This window comes from Theropithecus gelada, chromosome 13, assembly GCF_003255815.1.
Source record: "Theropithecus gelada isolate Dixy chromosome 13, Tgel_1.0, whole genome shotgun sequence".
NCBI classification, from domain to species: Eukaryota; Metazoa; Chordata; class Mammalia; order Primates; family Cercopithecidae; genus Theropithecus; species Theropithecus gelada.
Window position 1 is genome coordinate 106,477,745 of NC_037681.1, and position 20,903 is coordinate 106,498,647.

Consider the following 20,903-nt stretch of genomic DNA (forward strand, 5'->3'; position numbering starts at 1 on the left):
AAACATGCAGTGCAATGTGCCTACGAAGTAATAAGCCAGGCTTGGTACAGTTGTGAAAAGCTATCCTCTCTTGCTCAGCGAGCATATGTCACTTGAAGCTGCCTGGCAGTGCTTTATTAGGGCATCTGAGGAAATACTGGCTTAAATGGAGCTGCATCCCAAGCCCATCACCACAACCTTCTCCCTGTTGGGAATGTGAGACTGAACTGAACCCCCGGATGAAAGTGATCCTGAGGCCTGGCACTGTACCACCTCCTTATTGGGTTCACAGCAGTCCCTGCAGGCCTGGCTGGGACTCCTCAGTCATGCAAAGCTGCTCTGGTGCCTCCAAGGCTGTGCAGTTGTCATCTGTGTGTTACTCCACCCCCAGCATGGGGATGAACCCAGGTGAATAGGTGGGTGACAGAATGAGCCCAGGTCAGGCGGTGCAGGAAAAGAGCTGGGAAAGCACTTGTCTTCTTTATTGAACACCTGCAGGGGGCACCTCTGCACTGACCAGGCAGCCAGAGAAGCAAGTAGGCAGGCGGTGGGGGGCAGAGAAGCATGGGGCAGGAAGACGCCCACCCTCATTTCCAGTCCTTGAAAAATTGCTTGAAGATGGGACTCTCACGGCCCTGGGGCAGAATCTCCACCTGCAGGGACAGCGGGGGAGAAGTCTGGTTCACAAAGTTGCACGTCTGCCTCAGCCCGGGAGGACAGGACGGGGCCAGAGCCAGGGAGGAGGGTGTGGGCGCCCGGCCTGAGTCCTTGTGCAGTCCAGGCCAGGAAAGCTCCCCTGGATGAGCCACAAGATGAGAACCAAGGTTTCAGGGACGCAGACTGAAGCAACAGACTGCTTCAGGGACGTGGATGCACAGTTCAATAAACGCCACCAACTGTAGGTGAGCCCTGTCAGCTCCCCGCGGGATTACTTGTGGACACTGTGCTGTGGCTGGAGGGGTGGCACCAGCCAGGGGCAATCGCCCAGAGGAGGAGCACCCAGTTCTCTGTGTGCCCAGGGGAGTGCTGCCCAACATCCTCTTTGAAAATAATAAGTATTTTGACATTTTGAAGGATTGAGATGGGCTTTCCCACTGGATGGGTCTAAGAGGGAGGCCTGGTTGTTCCTGACAGTGCCCGAGGCGCTCTTGCCCTTCCTGGCCAATTTGAGGGGTCAGGGGCCACAGGAAGAGCCCTAGGAGGAGGGCTGGGGGCATGGGCATCTCCTCACCTGAGTGTTCAGGGCGTACTGCATGCGCGAGATGAAGCCCTCGGCCACTTGCAGGGCCGCCTGCCGCTCCTTCTCATTCGCTTTTCGCCCTGGATCATGGGAAGGAGATTTTAAAAAAGAGCAGGGACCCTCTTTAGCCCCCATCCCATTTTTCTTGAGGAAATTTAAGGGAGTCCACAGAAGAGCCAGCAATTTTTACAATAAATAGACCAGGGGTCTCAAGAATGCTGAGGGGCTCTTTGGAGATGTGGAGTCAGTCCCTTAAGAATTTTCCTACACTGGTAGCACCAAGGTAGATGAAAACCCCTCTTCTGCCCGGGTCTGATCATGCAAACCTGTTCTGACCTGGGCCCCTTGAATATTTCAGGGAGAGGAACAGGTGTTCACCCTAGCATCAGACTGTGAGGTTACAGGTCTCCTTTTCCCCCAGGACCCCTCACCTCTTGAGTTCATCAAGCCTTTTCTGAAAAACTAAATAAGACAAAGGGTACAATTTATTATAGAGGTGAACTTACTCCCATAATGCCGGCAGGGCTACACTGGCCTAACGGTTATGCTAACTAAGTGCTTACAAAAATGAAGACCCCACATAATCCAGTCATTTCTGCTGGCAGTCCTGAGAACTCAAACTGCTCATTCCAGGCTTTTTTATTTTTATTTTTTCTGAGACACAGTCTCGTTCTGTCGCCCAGGCTGGAGTGCAGCGGCACCATCACAGCTCACTACAGTCTCAACCTCCCAGGCTCAAGCAATCCGCCCACCACAGCCTCCCGTGTAGCTGGGACCACAGGTGCACGCCACCACACTCAGCTAATTTTTGTTTTTTTGTAGAGAAGTGATATTTTGCCACATTGCCCAGGCTGCCACACATTTTTCCAAGGAAATGATGCCGAAACGATGCCATGATGTGGCTGTCTCTCTAGGCAGGCTATAAAATGCCATGAACTACAATGTATCTGAAATTAATATGCTGGATTCCTTCCTCTGTCAGCTGACCAGCTGCCCCCCTACCCATGAGATCCTTCTCTTCCTGGCCTCCCAAGTCTCCTGTTTCTCCTCTGGTTTCTCTTCCCATAGTGGTTGGGTTCCTTGCTCTGGTTTACACATGCTTCTGTGGGCCTCTGGGAACCCCCTCTGCTTGGCATTGGTTCTATGGGATATGTACCCTCTGGCAGTAGAGAAAAGGCAGCCCTGCAGCGCACGCATGCCTCTCTCTTCCCACTTTTGCTGCTCCCAGCTCCTTCCTTTCACCTCTATCTCTGCTGAGTTTCAGAAGCAATACTATGAAATGCCTGGTAGCAGCTATCTGTAGATACCCACCTACTTGTCTGCCTTCCTGACCAGGCTAGGGTCTCGCATTTTCTCTGCCTTGGTTGACCCCACAACTGGGTGTTGAGCAAATGCTATTGCTGAAAATTCTCAGACCCTAGATAGAGACTCAGAACAAGTTTGTTTCATTTTCAGTCAAACCAAGTAGAACAGGCTCTGCCCAACAGTGTTTCTATTTCCAGAAGATAGAATCTCTTGGAAAAACAAGTTCTACAGGTTCACCACTCACTGCATAAAATGATGTTTAATTTGTCTAAAATTCATTTCTGTCAAACCTTGAGGCAGAATCCCAGGATCAGGGATCCCAGAAGCCCCGAAAGTCTAGAGCTTGGCTAGGGCAGTGGTTCTCAAAGTGTGGTCCCTGGCGCCAGCGGCACAGACGTAACCCGGAAACTTGTTAGAGATGCCCGTTCTGCCCCACTCCAGACCTAATGAGTCAGAATCCCTGGGGATGGAGCCCAGCCATCTAAACAGGCCCTGAAGTGATTCTGAGGCTTGCTGAAGTTTCAGAGTCATCGTCTAGAATTTAGGAGGTGGGAACAGCAAAGAGAAAATGGCGAGGCAGTGGCTCATGTCTGTAATCCCAGCACTTTGGGAGGCCGAGGCAGGCGGATTACTTGAGGTCAGAAGTTTGAGACCAGCCTGGTGGTGAAACCCCACCTCTACTAAAAATACAAAAATTAGCCAGGCATGGTGGCGGGCACCTGTAGTCCCAGCTACTCGGGAGGCTAAGGCAGGAGAATTGCTTGAACCCAGGAGGCGGAGATTGCAGTGAGCTGAGATCGTGCCACTGCACTCCAGCCTGGGTGACAGAGCGAGACTCCGTTTCAAAAAAAAAAAAAAAGAAAACAGTGATGCCTGTGCCATGGCTCACGCCTGTAATCCCAGCACTTTGGGAGGCCAAGGTGAGATCACTGGAGCCCGAGAGTTTGATACCATCCTGGGCAACACAGAGAGACCCCATCTCTATCTTTAAAAAACATTTTTTAAAGAGAGAGAAAATGGCTAGCCAGAAGCATGTAGGCTCCCTGAGGCTGTCTTTTACAAGCAGCTGGACAGGCTGAGCCCTGCAAAGGGAAGCCTGCCCAGGTCAGAGAAGCTACAGGCATCTCAGGCTGTTACAGAGGAGCCACGTACCCTTCCAGATATAGATCTTGCCACAAAGCCCGTTGTCCAGCACGAAGCAGTCATCAGATATCAGCAGTTCAAGGGCAAAGGGGCTGGAGTCGGCCACCTTGGTCAGGTTCATCTGTCCAGTGGCATCAGAGACCTGGGGAAGACGGACAGTGCCTGATCTCACCCCCCACACACCAGCCCTCACCTCAGCCTGAGGAGGGGGAGGCTGGCCCTCCCTTGCTCCCTCCCACTCTGCCCCGCTGCCCACCGCCCAGGTCCCAGGAGCAGACAGGAGAGTGAAGACCTGAAAAGCAAATTCCAGGCAGCCACACTCCCTCCCATCACCCCAATCCCTGTAGCACAGGGGCCCCGAACCCATTTGGAAATTAGGTGGATTCCAAATTACAAAGAAATGCACAGAATTCAAGAAAGAAAAACTCAGCATTGGCTTCAAGCCTTCACCAAGCATGGGCTGGAAGTGAGGTGCACTCATCTCCTCAGCAGGGCCTGCCTTCCGCCCACTCCCCATCCTCCTCTCACTCCCAGTCCTGTATAACTCCCCACCTCCCACCCCGGTTCCAGCCCCACCTTCCCCCTGCCTTCTCCCCTCCACCCTGCTTGCACGCAGCTGTGCTGTGCAGGCTCCCACCCTCCCTGCTGCCGGGTCCCAGGGCAGGCTTGTGGGGCCCACCTTATACAGAGCTGCGGCCTGGGCATTTGCCTTGTCAGCTGTGAGGTCTTCCTCGGGGTTGCCCTCCTTCAGAGCAGGCTTGGGGCCCAGGACCTGCAGGGGCCGGAGCAGGCCAGGTTTATAGGGACCCTTGCCCTGGAACTTCCCAGCCCATCATGCCCAGCGCCACAGCTTCTGGTGGGGCAAACTGCGCCCTGCACTAGGGCACCCAGCAGAGGTGAGGTGAGTGTCCAGCCCACCCCACCAGCGAGGCTGCTCAGCCTCGAGGGTGAGCATCTACTCAGAGGGGCACCCTGTGAGCTGGCCACAGCCCAAGGCAGTACCCCAGATGCCCCCTGCCACCCTCCACCGGCCACCCTCAGGCCTCAGCTCATCACCACCTCTCTTGGCCACTTTCAAGCAGAGGCTCCTGGCTGCCCACTCCAATGTCCCCCAACCTGGATCATCTCAGCAGGCTCCTCCCCATCAGTGACAATCTCCACCTGGGCCTTGCCCTGTCGCTCACTGTCCCGGATGGCCAGGGCCAGGTCCCTCGCCTTGTTGCGTTCCAGGATATTGGACTTTCCACCACACCAGGCGAAGATGTTCTGCAGGGAAGCAGGAAAGCCCGGGTCAGAGCCAGGTGCCTGTATCCTGCTCCCCGGTTCAGAGAAGGGCCCACAGCTCTCCCTCTCTCCTCTCTGAACTGTCCCTGAGGCAGGACAATCAGGAAGGCAGAGCAAAGCACAGAGGGCTCTCTGAGAATGCCCACGACCACCCTCTGCACCTGTTTCTCTGCCCACCTGCCATCTGTCTTCCTTCCTTTTTTTTCAAGACAGGGTCTCACTCTGTCATCTAGGCTGGAGTGCAAAGACATGATCACTGCAGCCTGGACATCACAGGCTCATGCAATCCTTGCACGTTAGCTTCTAAGCAGCTGGGACTATAGGCACGTGCCACCATGCCTGGCTAATTTCTTAATTTTTTGTAGAAATGGGGTCCCACTATATTGCCCAGGCTGGTTACAAACTGCTGGGCTCAAGCCTCTTTCTTTTTCTTTTTTTTTTTGAGATGGAGTTTCACTCTTGTTGCCCAGGCTGGAGTGCAATGGTACAATCTCAGCTCACCGCAACCTCCGCCTCCTGGGTTCAAGAGATTCTCCTGTCTCAGCCTGCCGAGTAGCTAGGATTACAAGCATGTGCCACCATACCCGGCTAATTTTGTATTTTTAGTAGAGATGCGGTTTCTCCATGTTGGTCAGGCTGGTCTCGAACTCCCGACCTCAGGTGATCTGCCCACCTCAGCCTCCCAAAGTGCTGGGATTACAGGCGTGAGCCACTGCGCCCGGCGCCTCTTTTTCTTCCCATCACATATCTCCTATGTTTAAACGTCTCTTACCACCTATCTCCACCTACTAGAAAGTGAGCTTCATTAGGACATGAAGGTTTTGTTTGGCTTTGCTCACTGCTGTGGGTCCACTGCTAAAACAGAGCCTGGCATGGATTTAGGTGCAAAATAAATATTGACTGACTGAGTGAAAGACTGGATGGGTGAGTGGCTGAATGTCTCCTTGAGCGCAGCGTCTCACACTCCTACCCGCTGCCCTACCTGGCAGAGCCCCTGTCACCTCTCCTCTTCTGATAATGGCAAAGTCTGTTCACCCATCCCCTTCCTTGTCTCAGCACGTGTAGGCCTCCTCACCAAGAGCTCCTGGATTGATTTCTCTGCCCCAAATCTTCACCGCCACAAGATGCAGCCCATACTCCTCAGCCAATCAATCTCCTCGTGACCTGGGGCTCACCTTCCACCTTCCTTAGCAATTTCCCTCTCGCTGCTCCTGTCCCCCAGCCCGGGTCCCAGTCTCATTAGACCCCTGGTGTGTGCATGTCTACACCTTTCCCCACCTTGGTGGCTCAGCTCACCTTCTCCCTTTGCCTGGAGTGGCATCTCCCCTCATATAGGTCTAGTCCAATGTCACCTTCCTGGGACAACTGGCTTCGGCTCAGGCTAGAGGGCCCCTCCCTGCCTCAAGCCCCCCCAGCACATGGCAGCTGTCCCCCTTAAAGTCCTCATCACATCCTGCCTCAGGTTATGGCAAGTGACCGGCCCATCTTGGCTGCCTCCCCAGAGCGAGCTTTTATGGTCCCTGTGCTGGCTCAGAGAGGGCATCATAGATTCACTGAATGAAGAGATCAGTGACTGAATTAATGAATGGTCTGGCAGGCAGTGAACTCAGAGGCTTCCAAGAGGAGGGAGAAAGCTCCAGAGCATCAGAGGCAATGTCTAGATGGCAGAAGGAGGCTGGCATCAGTCCTTACAAATATAGGGATGTTCTCCAATGGTCAGAGGGCTCTGACTTGGAATGGGCTTACAGCTTCTCAGCTTCTCTCCCTCTTTCCTGGCCTCCTGCCCCTCTGTCCTTGTAAAGGATGGTGCCAATACGGAGTGTTCAGTCTCGCCAGCCTACCCACCTGGCCCAGGTCCAGGATGAAGCAGTCCCCAGTGTTGAAGCTGTCCCAGTTCAGTGCCCGCTCGGTGGCACGGATATTCTTCTTCCCCTTCACCTGGTAGAGTTTCTTGATGGCAGCTGGGGCTCCTGTGGAGGTCTTGTGAAATGCTGACTCCACACCACCTTCCTGCAGCCCAGACAGCCCATCTGAGTGGACTGACAGGAGACCCAGAGCCCTTTGCACCCCATCCCACTGGGAGACGGGCAGAAAGGTGGGGATCTAGCCCCAAAGGCACCCGGGTCTTCTGCAGGTTAAGAACCAGCCAGAAGCGGGGCTGGCTCTGAGAGAAGCTGCAGGGTGGGGGTGCCTGGAGGTAGGCTCTGACCTGGTACTTGAGGCCTCGTGGGAAGTAGCTCATGAAGAGGTCGGACTCATTGCCCTGCACCTCGCGGTGCTGCACAGGCCGCTCTCCCAGCAGCGTGTTGAGGTGCACAGCCAGCACGGCACAGGCCCCCTGCTCATCCCGGGATGACTGCTGACCTGGGACAAGTGGGAGAGGGCAGGGCAAGGCCCTTGTGATCCATGCCAGACCCCTCCCTCCCCTGCCTGGGCCCAACCTTCCCCCATCCAGATCCCCTTACCTATCCACAGGTGCAGATGGGAAACCTCTTCTGGGCCATTGTGCAGCACTAGGTAGGAGTCCCCCGAGAAGAAGATGCCCTGGTTCTCTCGTGCCACGGGCACTGGCTTCAGCTTCTCCACCCGCCACACATGCAGGCCTGGATCCTGCACTGAGCCTGGGAATGGAGAGCCACTGCGAGAAGAGAGAGGGTTGACAGCAGCCAGGACCCACTGGCCCAAGCACAGCCCTGGGCAGGCCTGGCGACTGCAGATGAGGAGAGCGGTGGGGAGGGGCAGCCCTTGGAGGTGAAGAAGGGGAAGTTGTGAAAGGAGATGGGGCATGCAGCTTACCTCTGGGGAATGGCTGTGTACATGCTGTCTTCAGATCTGGAAAGAAAGAAGAAGCCATTATTATTACAAATGCCGCAAAAAGGACCTCTTGCGTGGGGCTGGAGAGGGCCTTCCCACTGGCCAAGTACTTTCATATTCATCAACTATTTCATCTCTAGGAGCCCTAGTTCCATTATGCAGACAAAGAAAATGAGTCTCAGAAATTCTAAGTCTAAGGCTACACACACACAGTTAGTGAGTGGTTCATGGAAATAAGGTCTCTGACCCCTGGGCCAGGGTCTTCCCTCTTCTGAGATCTCACAGAAATTAAAATAAAAGCAGAAATTAACAGAAAACAGAAACAAGAGAGAAGAGTAATGAATCTTTTTTTTTTTTTTTTTTTTTTTGAGACTGAGTTTCACTCTGTTGCCCAGGCTGGAGTGCAGTGGTCCAATCTCACCTCACTGCAACCTCCACCTCCCGGGTTCAAGTAATCCGCCGGTCTCAGCCTCCCAAGTAGCTGGGGTTACAGGCACCACTATCACACCTGGCTAAGTTTTGTATTTTTAGTAGAGACAGGTTTTGCCATGTTGCCCAGGCTGGTGTTGAACTCCTGACCTCAAGTGATTTGCCCACCTCAGCCTCCCAAAGTGCTGAGATTATAGGCATGAGGCACCATGCCTGGCCTCAAGTTGGCTTTTTTTTTTGAAGACAGAGTCTCACTCTGTCACTCAGGCTGGAGTGCAGTGGTGTGATCTCGGCTCACTGCAACCTCTGCCTCCTGAGTTTGACTGATTCTTGTGCCTCAGCTTCCCAAGTAGCTGGGATTACACGCCCACACCACCACGCCTGGCTAATTTTTGTATTTTTAGTAGAGACAGTGTTTCACCATGTTGGCCAGGCTGGTCTTAAACTACTGACCTCAGATGATTCACCCGCCTCGGCCTCCCAAAGTGCTGGGATTACAGGCGTGAGCCACTGCGCCCAGCAAGTTTTTTTTTTAAACCAGTAAAATTGATAAATCTTTAGACAAACTGATTAGCAGAAAGAGAAAACACAAGTCTCAATACAGAAATGAGAGATATGAGGTCACCACAGATTTTACAGATATTAAAAGGATAAAGAGAATATTATAAAAACTTTATGCCAATATATTCAACCACTTACATAAAATGGGCAAATTCCTTCAAAGATACAAATTATGAAAGTTCACTCAAGAAGACACAGATTATCTGAACAGTGCCCATATCTATTAAGGAAAATAAATCTGTAGTAAAAAACTCATTCCCCCCAAAACCCAAGCCCAGATGGCTTCATTGGTAATTTCTACCAAAAATTTAAAAAGGATATGATATCAATTATACACAAAATCTTCAAAAAAATAGATCACAGAACACTTCTCAATTCATCCTATGCTGCCACCATTCTCCTGATAACAAAACCAGATAAATAAATTACACAAAAAGAAAATTACAGATCAATATTGCTCATGAACATACACATAAAAAAATTTACAAAATTTGGCTGGGCACAGTGGCTCACGCCTGTAATCCCAGCACTTTGGGAGGCCAAGGTGGGTAGATCACGAGGTCAGGAGTTTGAGACCAGCCTGGCCAACATGGTGAAACCCTATCTCTACTAAAAATGCAAAAATTTGCTGGGTATAGTGACACGTGCCTATAGTCCTAGCTACTCAGGAGACTGAGGCATGAGAATCGCTTGAACCCGGGAGGCAGAGGCTGCAGTGAACTTAGACCATGCCATTGCACTCCAGCATGGGTGACAGAGTGAAACTCCATCTCAAAAAAAAAAAAAAAAAAGAAAATTAACAAAATTTTAGCAAATGAAATCAAATAATATATCAAAAATAAACCATGATGACCAAATGAGGTTTACCCCTGGAATGCAAGGTTGGTTTAATATCTGAAAATCAGGGTGACAATAGCTAATAATAATGCAGTGTATATTTCAAGATAGCCAAAAGAGAGGATTTGAATGTTATCATCACAAAGAAATGATACATGTTTAAAGTGATGGATACACTAATTACCTTGATTTGATCATTATACAATGAAACATCACACTGCACCTGCTAAGTATGTACAACTATTATCTGTCAATTACAAATTTAAAATAAATAAATAAAGCAGCTCACAATGCAAAAAGAAAAAAAAAACCACCAAAATTCGAAAATCAATGCTATCTACCCTATTAACAAACATCTATGTGTAATCATCTCAATAGATGCAGAAACAGCATTTAGCAAAATTTCTTTTTTTTTTTTATTATTATTATTTTTTTTATTTTTGTTTTTTGAGACGGAGCCGCACTCTGTCGCCCAGGCTGGAGTGCAGTGGTGCAACCTTGGCTCACTGCAAGCTCCGCTTCCCAGGTTCATGCCATTCTCCTGCCTCAGCCTCCCAAGTAGCTGGGACTACAAGCACCTGCCACCATGCTCGGCTAATTTTTTGTATTTTTAGTAGAGACAGGGTTTCACCATGTTAGCCAGGAGGGCCTCGATCTCCTGACCTCGTGATCCACCCGCCTCAGCCTCCCAAAGTGCTGGGATTACAGGCGTGAGCCACCGCGCCCGGCTAGCAAAATTTCTACATTCATTCCTAGTTTTAAATTTTTTCAAGCCTGGGCAATATAGGGAGACCCCAACCCTATAAAAATTTTAAAAATCAGCTAAGGCCAGGTGCAGTAGCTCACACCTGTAATCCCAGCACTTTGGGAGGCTGAGGTGGGTGGATCATGAGGTCAGGAGTTCGAGATCAGCCTGGCCAACATGGTGAAACCCCATCTCTACTAAAATACAAAAACTAGCTGGGCGTAGTGGCATGCATCTGTAATCCCAGCTACTCGGGAGGCTGAGGCAGGAGAATTGCTTGAACCCAGAAGGCAGAGGTTGCAGTGAGCCAAGATCATGCCACTGCACTCCAGCCTGGGTGACAGAGTGAGACTCTGTCTCAATAAATAAATAAATAAATAAATAAATAAATAAATAAATCAGCCAAATGTGGTAGTGCAAGCCTGTAATCCCAGATCCCAGCTACTCAGGAGGCTGAGGAGGGAGTATCGCTTGAGCCCAGGAGGTAGAGGCTGCAGTAAGCCAAGATCATGCCACTGAACTGCAACCTGGATGACAGTGAGACCCTGTCTCAAAAAAAAAAAGAAAAAAAAATTTTTTTTTACCCACAAACTAGGAATAGAAGGAAACCTCCGTAACTTGATAAAAAGGCATCTATTAAAATACAACAAACAAACAAACCCTTCGCCTAACATTATACTTAATGGCTGCTCTAATTCTAAACTCCCTCCCTGGGAAATTTCACCCACTCCCAGGCATCAGCTATCAATTCTGTAAGCCCAGCTTCCCTCAAATGCCAGAATGATGAACATCATCCTTATTCTGTGGGCCAATGGGAGCAACTTTTTCTGGACAAGTCATTCAAAGGAAAAAATGCTAAACACAAACATTTTTAAAAAATATATTATCTTTTGAAAAAATTCAGAAAATGCAACAGCTACAGCTCCACTCACTGTCGCTCTCATAGGTTCCCATCACTAGAGGATTTCTTTTTTTGGCTCAAAATGCAGAGATCACAGAGCCAGCATGCACTTCGTACATAATACAATTCATGCTGTGCATCCATTCGGACAGAGTTTGTGTAAGGTGAGCCCCAGTGGCACAGGGTAAGGGCTTGGGGAATTGGAGGGTAAAAATGCAAGTTGGCACCATCGGGAGATTCTTGGGGGCTGGGGCAGCAGGATCAGGAAGTGCAACATTTGGCAGGGGCCAGGGAAGTCGGGGGTCAGGGGAAGGTAGATGACAGAGCAGAAGGTATTAAGTCTGAGTAGGAAACAAAGAGGGACAGGTCAAGGGCAGTGATGATGGATGTGAAATGCTGTGTGAATTATGACTTTCCTTTTCCTTTCCCAACCTACAAAATAGTGGAAGGCATATTTTGGCACCACGATTCCGGAGGAGGAGCCACAGACAGCAGAGGTTTGCAGAGGGAAACTTTAAGGTTTCTCCATCCCACAGAGGATCACATGCTGTGCCCACATCCCCCGCAACAGGCAGCCCGGCCTGTGACCCAGGCCTGAGATGGTGAAGTGGCTGCCCCAAGCTGAAGCCATCAGGGAGAGCTCAGGAATGAGACATGGAGTGCGCCAATTGTCAGCTTTACTATTTTTCATTCTGTGTTTAACTCAAAATCAGGCAGCCAACATGCCAGAGAGCCACATCAGGGTTTGGATGAAAGGGGTTTGGCAGGCAGGGTGCAGTGGCTCAGGCCTGTAATCCTAGCACTTTGGGAGGCCGAGGTGGGTGGATTATTTGAGGTCAGGAGTTTGAGACCAGCCTGGCCAACATGGTGAAACCCCCGTCTCTACTAAAAGCACAAAAATTATCCGTAAATCACTTGAACCCGGGAGGCGGAGATTGCAGTGAGCCAAGATCTGTGCCACTGCACTCCAGCCTCGGCAATGGAGCAAGACTTGGTCTGAAAAAAAAAATAAAAGAAAAAAGAAAAGAAAGGAGTTTGGCTGCCCGTTAGAATGACCATGGGACCTGATTAAAATGTTGGTACTGAAAAATATTCTTTGCTTGGCCAAACTTTAATCAGGCTTCTGAACCTCCCTGTAGGCCCATCTGTGTGCTTATAAAATCCAGTTTTAGCAAAAGAACCCTGCTAAGGCCATTTAGCCAGAACCCCCTACCCTCGATATCTGGTCGATCTGATAATCGTCGATATCTGAATGGGTTCCTCATCCCCCTGCCCCCGCCGCCCCTGTGATATCTGATCACTCTGGCCTGTATTAAGCAAGAATCCTGTTAGGGGCCGGGCGCAGTGGCTCATGCCTGTAATCCCAGTACTTTGGGAGGCCAAGGCGGGCAGATCACCTGAGGTCGGGAGTTCCAGACCAGCCTGACCAACATGGAGAAACCCCGTCTCTACTAAAAATACAAAATTAGCTGGGCATTGGGGCGCATGCCTGTAATCCCAGCTACTCAGGAGGCTGAGGTAGGAGAATCACTTGAACCTGGAAGGCAGAGGTTGTGGTGAGCCGAGATCACGCCATTGCACTCCAGCCTGGGCAACAAGAGCGAAAGTCCATCTCAAAAAAAAAAAAAAAAAAAAAATCCTATTAGGTCAGTCTAGCCAGCATCTCTTTATCCTTGACATTTCCTCTTAGTAATTTTCTTTCTTTTTTTTTATTTTTGAGACAGTCTCACTCTGCTGCCCAGGCTGCAGTGCAGTGGCACTGTCTCAGCTCACTGCAACCTTTGCTTCCTGAGTTCAAGCAATTCTCCTGCCTCAGCCTCCTGTGCAGTGGGATTAGAGGCACACACCACCACGCCTGGCTAATTTTTTGTACTGTTAGTAGAGATGAGGTTTCACCATGTTGGCCAGGCTGGTCTTGAAGTCCTGACCTCAGTTGATCACCCACCTTGGCCTCCCAAAGTGCTAGGATTACAGGCATGAGCCACTGTGCCCGGTCCATATTTTTTTTCTTTAACAGTGCCCAAGCCCCTGGTCTGAGGATCTGATTCCACAGGTCTGGAGTGAGGCTTGATCACCCATACTTTGAACATATGCTCAAAGTGATGGTAGTACTTCCAGTGAATTCTGTCCAGAACAGTGTCAAATGCTCGCCTGCACATTAGAATCATTTGGGGGCTTTTGAAAAACCCCAGTGCCAGCCAGGCATGGTGGCTCACACCTATAATTCCAGCACTTTGGGAGGCCGAGGTGGGTGGAATGCTTGAGCTCAGGAGTTCAAGACCAGCCTGGGCAACATGGTGAAACCCTGTCTCTACAAAATATACAAAAATTAGCTGGGCGTGGTGGCACATGCCTGTAATCCTAGCTACTTGGGAGGTTGCAGCACAAGAATTGCTTGAACTTGGGAGGTGGAGGTTGTAGTAAGCCGAAATCACACCACTGCACTCCAGCCTGGGCGACAGAGTGAGACTCTGTCTCAAAAAAAAAAAAAAAAAGTAATTTACAGAAAAATAAGAAAGAAAAACCCCAGTGTCTAGCTTCCTTATTGGACTCATTAAAACCAGACTCTCTGGGTGGAGCCTGGATATCAGTGTTTGAGAAGCTCCAGATGACTCTAATGCTTGGTCAGGGCTGAAACTCCTGCTGCCTCATCAGATCTCTGTCCCAAGACCTTTTGTTACAGTCTCTCCTGGGGAAGGGCCCACCCTGACCGCTGGCCTTTCATTCTTTCCCCTTTCCCAGCCCTCTGTCCAAGCCCACAGCTCCTCGAACTTCCTCAGTGTCCACGTTCACCCTTATATCCATTAAAACCCCGTCATCCTAGGCTGGGCGCAGTGGCTCACGCCTGTAATCCCAGCACTTTGGAAGGCTGAGGCGGGTGGATCACCTGAGGTCAGGAGTTCAAGACCAGCCTGGCCAACATGGTGAAACCCCATCTCTGCTAAAAATACAAAATTAGCCAGGCATGGTGGTGCGTGCCTGTAGTTCCAGCTACTCAGGAGGCCGAGGCAGGAGAATCGCTGGAACCCGGGAGGCTGAGGTTGCAGTGTGCTGAGATGATGGCACCACTGTACTCTAGCCTGGGCAACAGAGCAAGACTCCGTCTCAGAAAAAAAAAAAAAAAAAAAAAAAAGGTTCCTCATCCTTCCAGGCCTGTATGAAGCCCCAGCTGTCCAAGGAAACTTCCAGGACATTCAGTGGCCTCCACCTTCTCTGGGAGTCCTCCCAGCCCTCTCCCCTGGGAGCACATACTTTAGCCTGTTTTATAGCATAACCTGGCTGCTTCATGTCTCAACTGAAGCATGGTGGCACATGATGGCACAGAGGACACACCTGATGCCTCTGTTCCTCAAGCAGCCCAGGAATGAGTCTATTCAACTCCACTCAAGGTCTGTGCTGGGGGCTTGGCACTGGGGGAGAGGTGCACAGAGACAAAGAATAGCCCATGTTTCATGGTTTAGCTGCAGGGTGCAGTGAACAAGGGAGCCATCGTACCCAGTGAAACCGCAGACAAACTTCCTCTGGGTGGAGAATGTCACAGAATCACAGATGTCAGCATTAGAAAGTGCTAAAGTTCTTATCTAGTCCTGCTCTGCCTGCACCGCCCTACACACACCCACACACACATAGTGCAGAAATCTCTTCTATAGCATCCCTTACCATCCTCTTCTTGAAGGCTTCCAGTGATGGGGAACTCACCACCTTACCAAACAGCCTCTTCTACACCTCTTAAAGACTTTACTTTTCCCCACTCTGCCATAGTGTGGTGAGTTACGGACCTGCCCATCTCCACTACCACACTGTAGGGTCCTGTAGGGCAGGAAGTGTATTTTGCCTCTGGATCTAGCTGGAACCTCATGCAGGTGCTCAAAGAATGCATTCGATTAACTGGACCTGCTGGGCTCCGATTATTAGACTGGGGTGGCACCTAAGGGATAGCCCAGGATTGCAAAAGGCTGGGACAGGCTGGAGCAGCCCCAGGAGGCAGACAGCAGGGGCTAGAGGTCCCATCAGACTGCCATGGGGCTGGGGGTGGGGAGGAGGCAAGCCCTGCTGGCTGTCCCATGGTCCTGACTCAGGCTGTCTTTGAGGACACACTGGGGGACCTGGGAGAGGGGGTTGCCATTACACACACCTTTAAGGAAAGACTTGACAGCCGTCAGAGGGATAAAAATCCTGCCGGGGTCAGTGGTGCCTTTGCCTTCCTCAGATCCTGATTCCACTGACCCCCAATAGGTCTCTTCCCTTCACAGTCCCTGCTTGCCCCTAGGTGTGAAATGAAACAGCACCTCCCCTTCTCCTGGAGCAGGGGGGGAGAGGTAGGCGTCCACACTAGAAACCACGCCGAATCTCCCAGCCTGGGACATGGCATTCTCAGAATCTGGGTCCAGAGGCCTCATTTGGGGATTCCAAATGGTTTTTCCCCTGATACCAAATAGGTCTCCTATCCTTCCCCAGGTTCCACCACTTCCTCCCTCCCCACATCCTACCTCAGACAGTCCACCTAGACCCTCAGCCAAGGTCTTCCAGAGGTTGCAAAATAATCAAATGTGCCACTTGCATTTGAATTCAAATGGCTAGGACTGCCCTGCCCCCTCCCCAAGCCACTCCCAACCAAATAGCCAGTCACACCACAGTCCTGTCTTGGGGACAGGCAGCTTCTAATCTGATTTCACCTCCAGTCTGGCTGAGGGCCTTCAGGAGCAGTGTGGTGGCCTCTTTCAAGAGGTCTGGCACAGCTGGGACAAGCCCTGACCCAAGAGTCCCTCCACGTGCAGCGTGGGCACAGCCCATCCATCCTCCCAGGCAGCTTCGCGGCTGCCATCAGATCAGGTGCCTGGAGCCTGGCATTAGGCTGGCAGGACAGTGGGCTGAGGGAACACCACCCCGGCACAAAGTGATATCCAGAAATGTGGGTCTCTGTTCCCAGACCACCACCGCCGGCCCTCGCCTGCCCACCCAGGAGGGTACCAGCTAGCCTCGCTGGCAGCCACCCTGCCACCTCCACCTTTCAACACTCCTACCTTCCTTTCTTGCTCCTACTTCTGCTTGGTAGGTTCGTCTTCCTTCCAGCCTGCCCCACCCGGCTTCTCACTTCCCTCTTACTTCTCTGCCTGCCCCACCCACCAGCCCCACCCCTGGGCTCTTTCCCCAGCCGGTGTGGAGGCCATGTCCCCCGACAGGGAGGGGCAGGCAGTGCTGGGAGGCCAGTAGGCCTGAAGCAGAAGAGCAAGCACTGGGGTGGGCAGTGGGTATGCCAGGCCGTCTCCTCAGAGGGGCCCACAGGGAGGCTGGAGGTCCACATAGCCCCATCACAATGGCCTCAGCCCACTGCAGGTCACAGCCAAGGCAGATCAGGGAGGGCATCTCTGAGTCTGAGACCAGCAAGGAAAGCCATGCTCTCCATTCAGGGCCTGGAGCAGGCGCTGCACAGCCCCCACCGCTGCTGGGTTAGTCACATTTCCTGGGCAGGGTCACTGGCCCCACATCCCTTTTTCCTCCTCCCTCAACTTGTCTTTCTCCTTGCCCCGAAAGCAAGTGTTTGATGTTTTTTAAGATCAGCTTTTTGGTTTTTATTTTTATTTTTTCTGAGACAGGGCTCACTCTGTCACACAAGCTGGAGTGCAGTGGCATGATCACAGCTAACTGCAGCCTTGATCTCCTGGGCTCAAGCGATCCTCCTGCCTCAGCCTCCTGAGCAGCTGAGACCACAAGCCTGCACCAACACGCCCAACTAATTTTTTTATTTTTTCTGGAGACAGTCTTGCTACCCAGGCTGGTCTAGAACTCCTGAGCTGAAGCAATCCTCCCACTTCGGCCTCCCAAAGTGCTGAGATTACAGGCACAGGCTACTGCGCCTGGTTAAGCTCAGTTCTCAGGGAGTGGCTGAGGCCATAAAACATTCTTTGCCATCTTCCGCATGCCACGCTGATGCCTCCCGGGTCTCTACCCATTGGTCTGCTTCTCATTCACCAGATGTTTATCATCATGCCTTCTGGGCCTTGGGCCCTCTGACAGACAGCCCATCCTGAGTTGACCCGGGGCAACTATCCTTCCTACATCACAGTCACCGGACCCGAGACCATACCCTAAAGCACGTCTCCTCCAACTCAGGCTTTCCGGAGGACACTGAGGTCCTGAGAGCCCAAGAGACTGCCCACAAACACACAGGGAGCGGAAGCCCCTGCAAGGGAGGCCCCCATTCCCTTCTGAATCCCTGGAGGAAGGATGAGCGGACTCGGTATGAGGCTCCAGGAGAAAGTGAGCACCCAGTTATGCAGCCACACAAGCGTGGCTCCTCTGCCACGCTTGGAGCCAAGCTGGCCTGTCCTGGAAAGGTATTGGTCAGTAGGCTGGCTTGAGACAAGGCTCCAGGTTCAGGGTCAAGGCCTGGGGCACTGGAGCAACATCTGGAACAAGTCTTCCTAATTAGCAGACCTTCAAACCAAACCTCATTATTTGACTGCATGGGAAAAGTCTGGAGAAAATACAGTACTGGATGGGCTGGGCATGGTGGCTCACTCCGGTAATCCCAGCACTTTGGGAGACTGAGGCAGGCTGATTACCTGAGGTCAGGAGTTCAAGACCAGCCTGGCCAACACAGTGAAACCCGGTCTCTACTAAAAATACAAAAATTAGCCAGGCAGGGTCATGGGTGCCTGTAATCCCAGCTACTGCAGATGCTGAAGCAAAAGAATCGCTTGAACCCAGGAGGCGGAGGCTGCAGAGAGCGGAGATGGTGACACTGCACTTCAGCCTGGGAGACAAAGCAAGACTCCATCTCAAAAAAAACAAAAAAAACAAAAAAAAAACAACTGGACGAATGTTTCTTATTGAAATGAAGTTGATAAAATTTCACTAGAGCAAGACAGGAAGTTAAATGTTCTCCCCAGAGAACATGGCCTGTAGCTAGCATCCAAGTGTCTCCATGACCAAACTGCCAGCCTTAAAAATAGGGTAGTGTGGGCCAGGCACAGTGGCTCACACCTGCAATCCCAGCACTTTGGGAGGCCGAGGCAAGTGGGTCACGAGGTCAGGAGTTCGAGACCAGCCTGGCCAGCAAGATGAAACCCCCATCTCCACTAAAGATACAAAAAATTAGCCGGGGGTGGCAGTGCACGCCTGTAATTCCAGCTATTCAGGAGGCCGAGGCAGGAGAATCACTTGAACCCAGGAGGCAGAGGTTGCAGTGAGCCGAGATCGTGCCATTGCACTCCAGCCTGGGTGACTGGGCAAGACTCTGTCTCAAAAAATAATAATAATAACAATAATAATAGGGTAGTTTGGTGGAGGGTGGGAGGAGGGAGAGATTCAGGAAAATAACTAATGGGTACTAGGCTTAATACCGGGGAGACAAAATAATCTGTACAACAAAGCCTCAAGACACGAGTTTACCTACATAACAAACCTGCACATGTACCCCTGAACTTTAAAGTTTAAAAAAGAGAAAAAAGGGTAGTTTGCATTGGAATCCCAGTAGGGCCTAGTTCCCACAAAACCAGAGGCTGGGCCGTTAACCTGGTAGAGTGACAAGAGCTAGACAATTTGGCTCCTTATTCGCTGTGCAAGTGACTTCACCTCCTGGAGCCTCTCTGTGCCCCAACCTATAACACGTGCACACAGTTAAATGTGAAGAGGAAATGAGATCCTATGATTAATGAGCAAATAATACATGCTCAATAAACCCAAACTTCTTTCTCTTCCCTTTAGTTTGCACTGTGCCAGCAGCACCAGGGGGTAGCAATGTGCCTGGCCCCTCCCCTAGCTCCGAGTTTCTCCACAGGAGGAAAGAACGTTAAACCACAGAGCACTCTCCTGTTTCCATTCCCAGCCCCAGCGCTGGAAAGGTTCATTGATTTTGGTCACCAGCGCATACCTTGGGTAGCTCTTAAATTCTTGATTGTGTGACCCACGGAGGGGACAAGGATCAATGGGAATCACTGTTCCTCACACTCAGCCTCTCTAGGCTAAAGCCTCTCCCATCACCACAGAAAAAAAAAAAACGGGGGAGAGGTTTCCACATTAACAGCTAAACAATTGACTGGGCGCAGTGGCTCACACCTGTAATCTTCAACACTCTGGGAGGCCATGGCGGGCGGATCACCTGAGGTCAGAAGTTCGAGACCAGCCTGACCAACGTGGCGAAACCCCGTCTCTATTAATAATACAAAAATTAGGCCGGGCGCGGTGGCTCAAGCCCGTAATCCCAGCACTTTGGGAGGCCGGGACAGGCGGATCACGAGGTCAGGAGATCGAGACTATCCTGGCTAACACGGTGAAACCCCGTCTCTATTTAAAAAAATACAAAAAACTAGCCGGGCGTGGTTGCGGGCGCCTGTAGTCCCAGCTACTCGGGAGGCTGAGGCAGGAGAATGGCGTGGACCCGGGAGGCGGAGCTTGCAGTGAGCTGAGATCCGGCCTCTGCACTCCAGCCTGGGCGACAGAGTGAGACTACGTCTCAAAAAAAAAAAAAAAATTAGCTAGCTGGGCGTGGTGGCGGGCGCCTATAATCTCAGCTCTCAGCTATTCGGGAGGCTAAGGCAGGAGAATCGCTTGAACCCGGGAGGCGGAAGGTGCAGTGAGCCGAGATCTCGCCATTGCACTCCAGCCTGGGCAACAAAAGCAAAACTCCGTCTGAAAAAACAAACAACAACAACAGAGAAACTAAAGGGCTGGTCGCTCAGCCTAGGACTCTTGGGAGAGGCTAGGAACTCAATGCACATGCTAATGAGTTATCTGGTAACGACGCTCTAGAACTAGTTTTTTACCAGACGCACAGTGTTCCTACCCTTGTGGTCTCCCCTGAGCACTACTGCTTAGTTTGTCCCAAATGAAGTAAAATAAAGCATTTCTTTAGACGGACCCAACCTCTCCCGCCTCTTCTTACAGGAAGCCAGGAAACGGCGCGCCCCTAAGAGCGGCCCCCGGCTGTGGGAGAAGAGCAGGGAGCGGGGCGCCCCCGAACCGGTTAAGCCCGTTCGACCCCTACAGAGGGAGCCCGGGTCCCCGGCGACCGGACCCCGAAGCGCGCTACTTGCCTGCCAACACCTTGCTCCGGGGCTCTGGGCGCTGTCTCAGCCGCCCCCCGCCCCCTGGAGCTGCGCGGCCAGGAGCCGCCCGCAGTGACTCAGAGGGAGGGGCCCGGCCGGTCTGAGCTGGCGGGGCACCCCTATGGGAGACTGGGGCACCCGAAAGGGTCCTAGAATTGGGGGTGAGAAGGAAGATACAGGGGAAGCTAAGGACAAGCTTATTATGCTGTAAACTTAGCGAGAGAATTGCAGTGTTCACTTCCATTCAATCGTTAGGCTCCCCCCTCCCCGCCTCAATCGCCCCGTGAATAGCTACTGTTCTGTGAGAGCCTACTATGTGCTTGGTGCGCCCTCACATCTACCATCATTATTCCTGCTGGAAACATGAAGTCTTGAGGAGGCTCAGAGAGGGTAAGTAACTTGTCCACAGTGTCACACTGCTAGTTCAGTAGCAGAACCAGATTTTTTTTTTTTTTTTTTTTTTTTTGAGACAGGGTCTCACCTGTCGCGGGACCTGGAATGCGGTGGTGTGATCATGGCTCACTACAGCCTCAACCTCCCAGGCTCAAGCAATCCTCCAGCCTCAGCCTCCTGAGTAGCTGGGACTGCTTTTTTTTTTTTTTTTTTTTTTTTTTG

General features: G+C 51.4%; 1 protein-coding gene across 8 annotated transcripts; it reads right to left on the reverse strand.

Moving 5' to 3' along the window:
• Window positions 1-426: 426 nt before the first annotated feature.
• On the reverse strand, window positions 427-20,361 carry CAPG (capping actin protein, gelsolin like). Of its 8 annotated transcripts, none has more exons than XM_025354159.1 (10): window positions 20,277-20,361; window positions 7,748-7,783; window positions 7,417-7,589; window positions 7,161-7,315; window positions 6,797-6,961; window positions 4,784-4,933; window positions 4,347-4,439; window positions 3,677-3,809; window positions 1,211-1,299; window positions 427-632 (listed from the first exon to the last, which is right to left on the reverse strand). In XM_025354159.1, exons 2-10 carry the CDS (start codon window positions 7,768-7,770, stop codon window positions 567-569), a joined length of 1,047 nt encoding a protein of 348 aa, XP_025209944.1. In that variant the 5' UTR covers window positions 7,771-7,783; window positions 20,277-20,361; the 3' UTR covers window positions 427-566. The 8 variants fall into 8 exon arrangements, with proteins under 8 accessions (XP_025209944.1, XP_025209945.1, XP_025209943.1 ...); XM_025354160.1 differs by lacking the exon at window positions 20,277-20,361 and adding an exon at window positions 16,282-16,654; XM_025354158.1 differs by lacking the exon at window positions 20,277-20,361 and adding an exon at window positions 16,263-16,654.
• Between the last annotated feature and the right edge of the window lie 542 nt (window positions 20,362-20,903).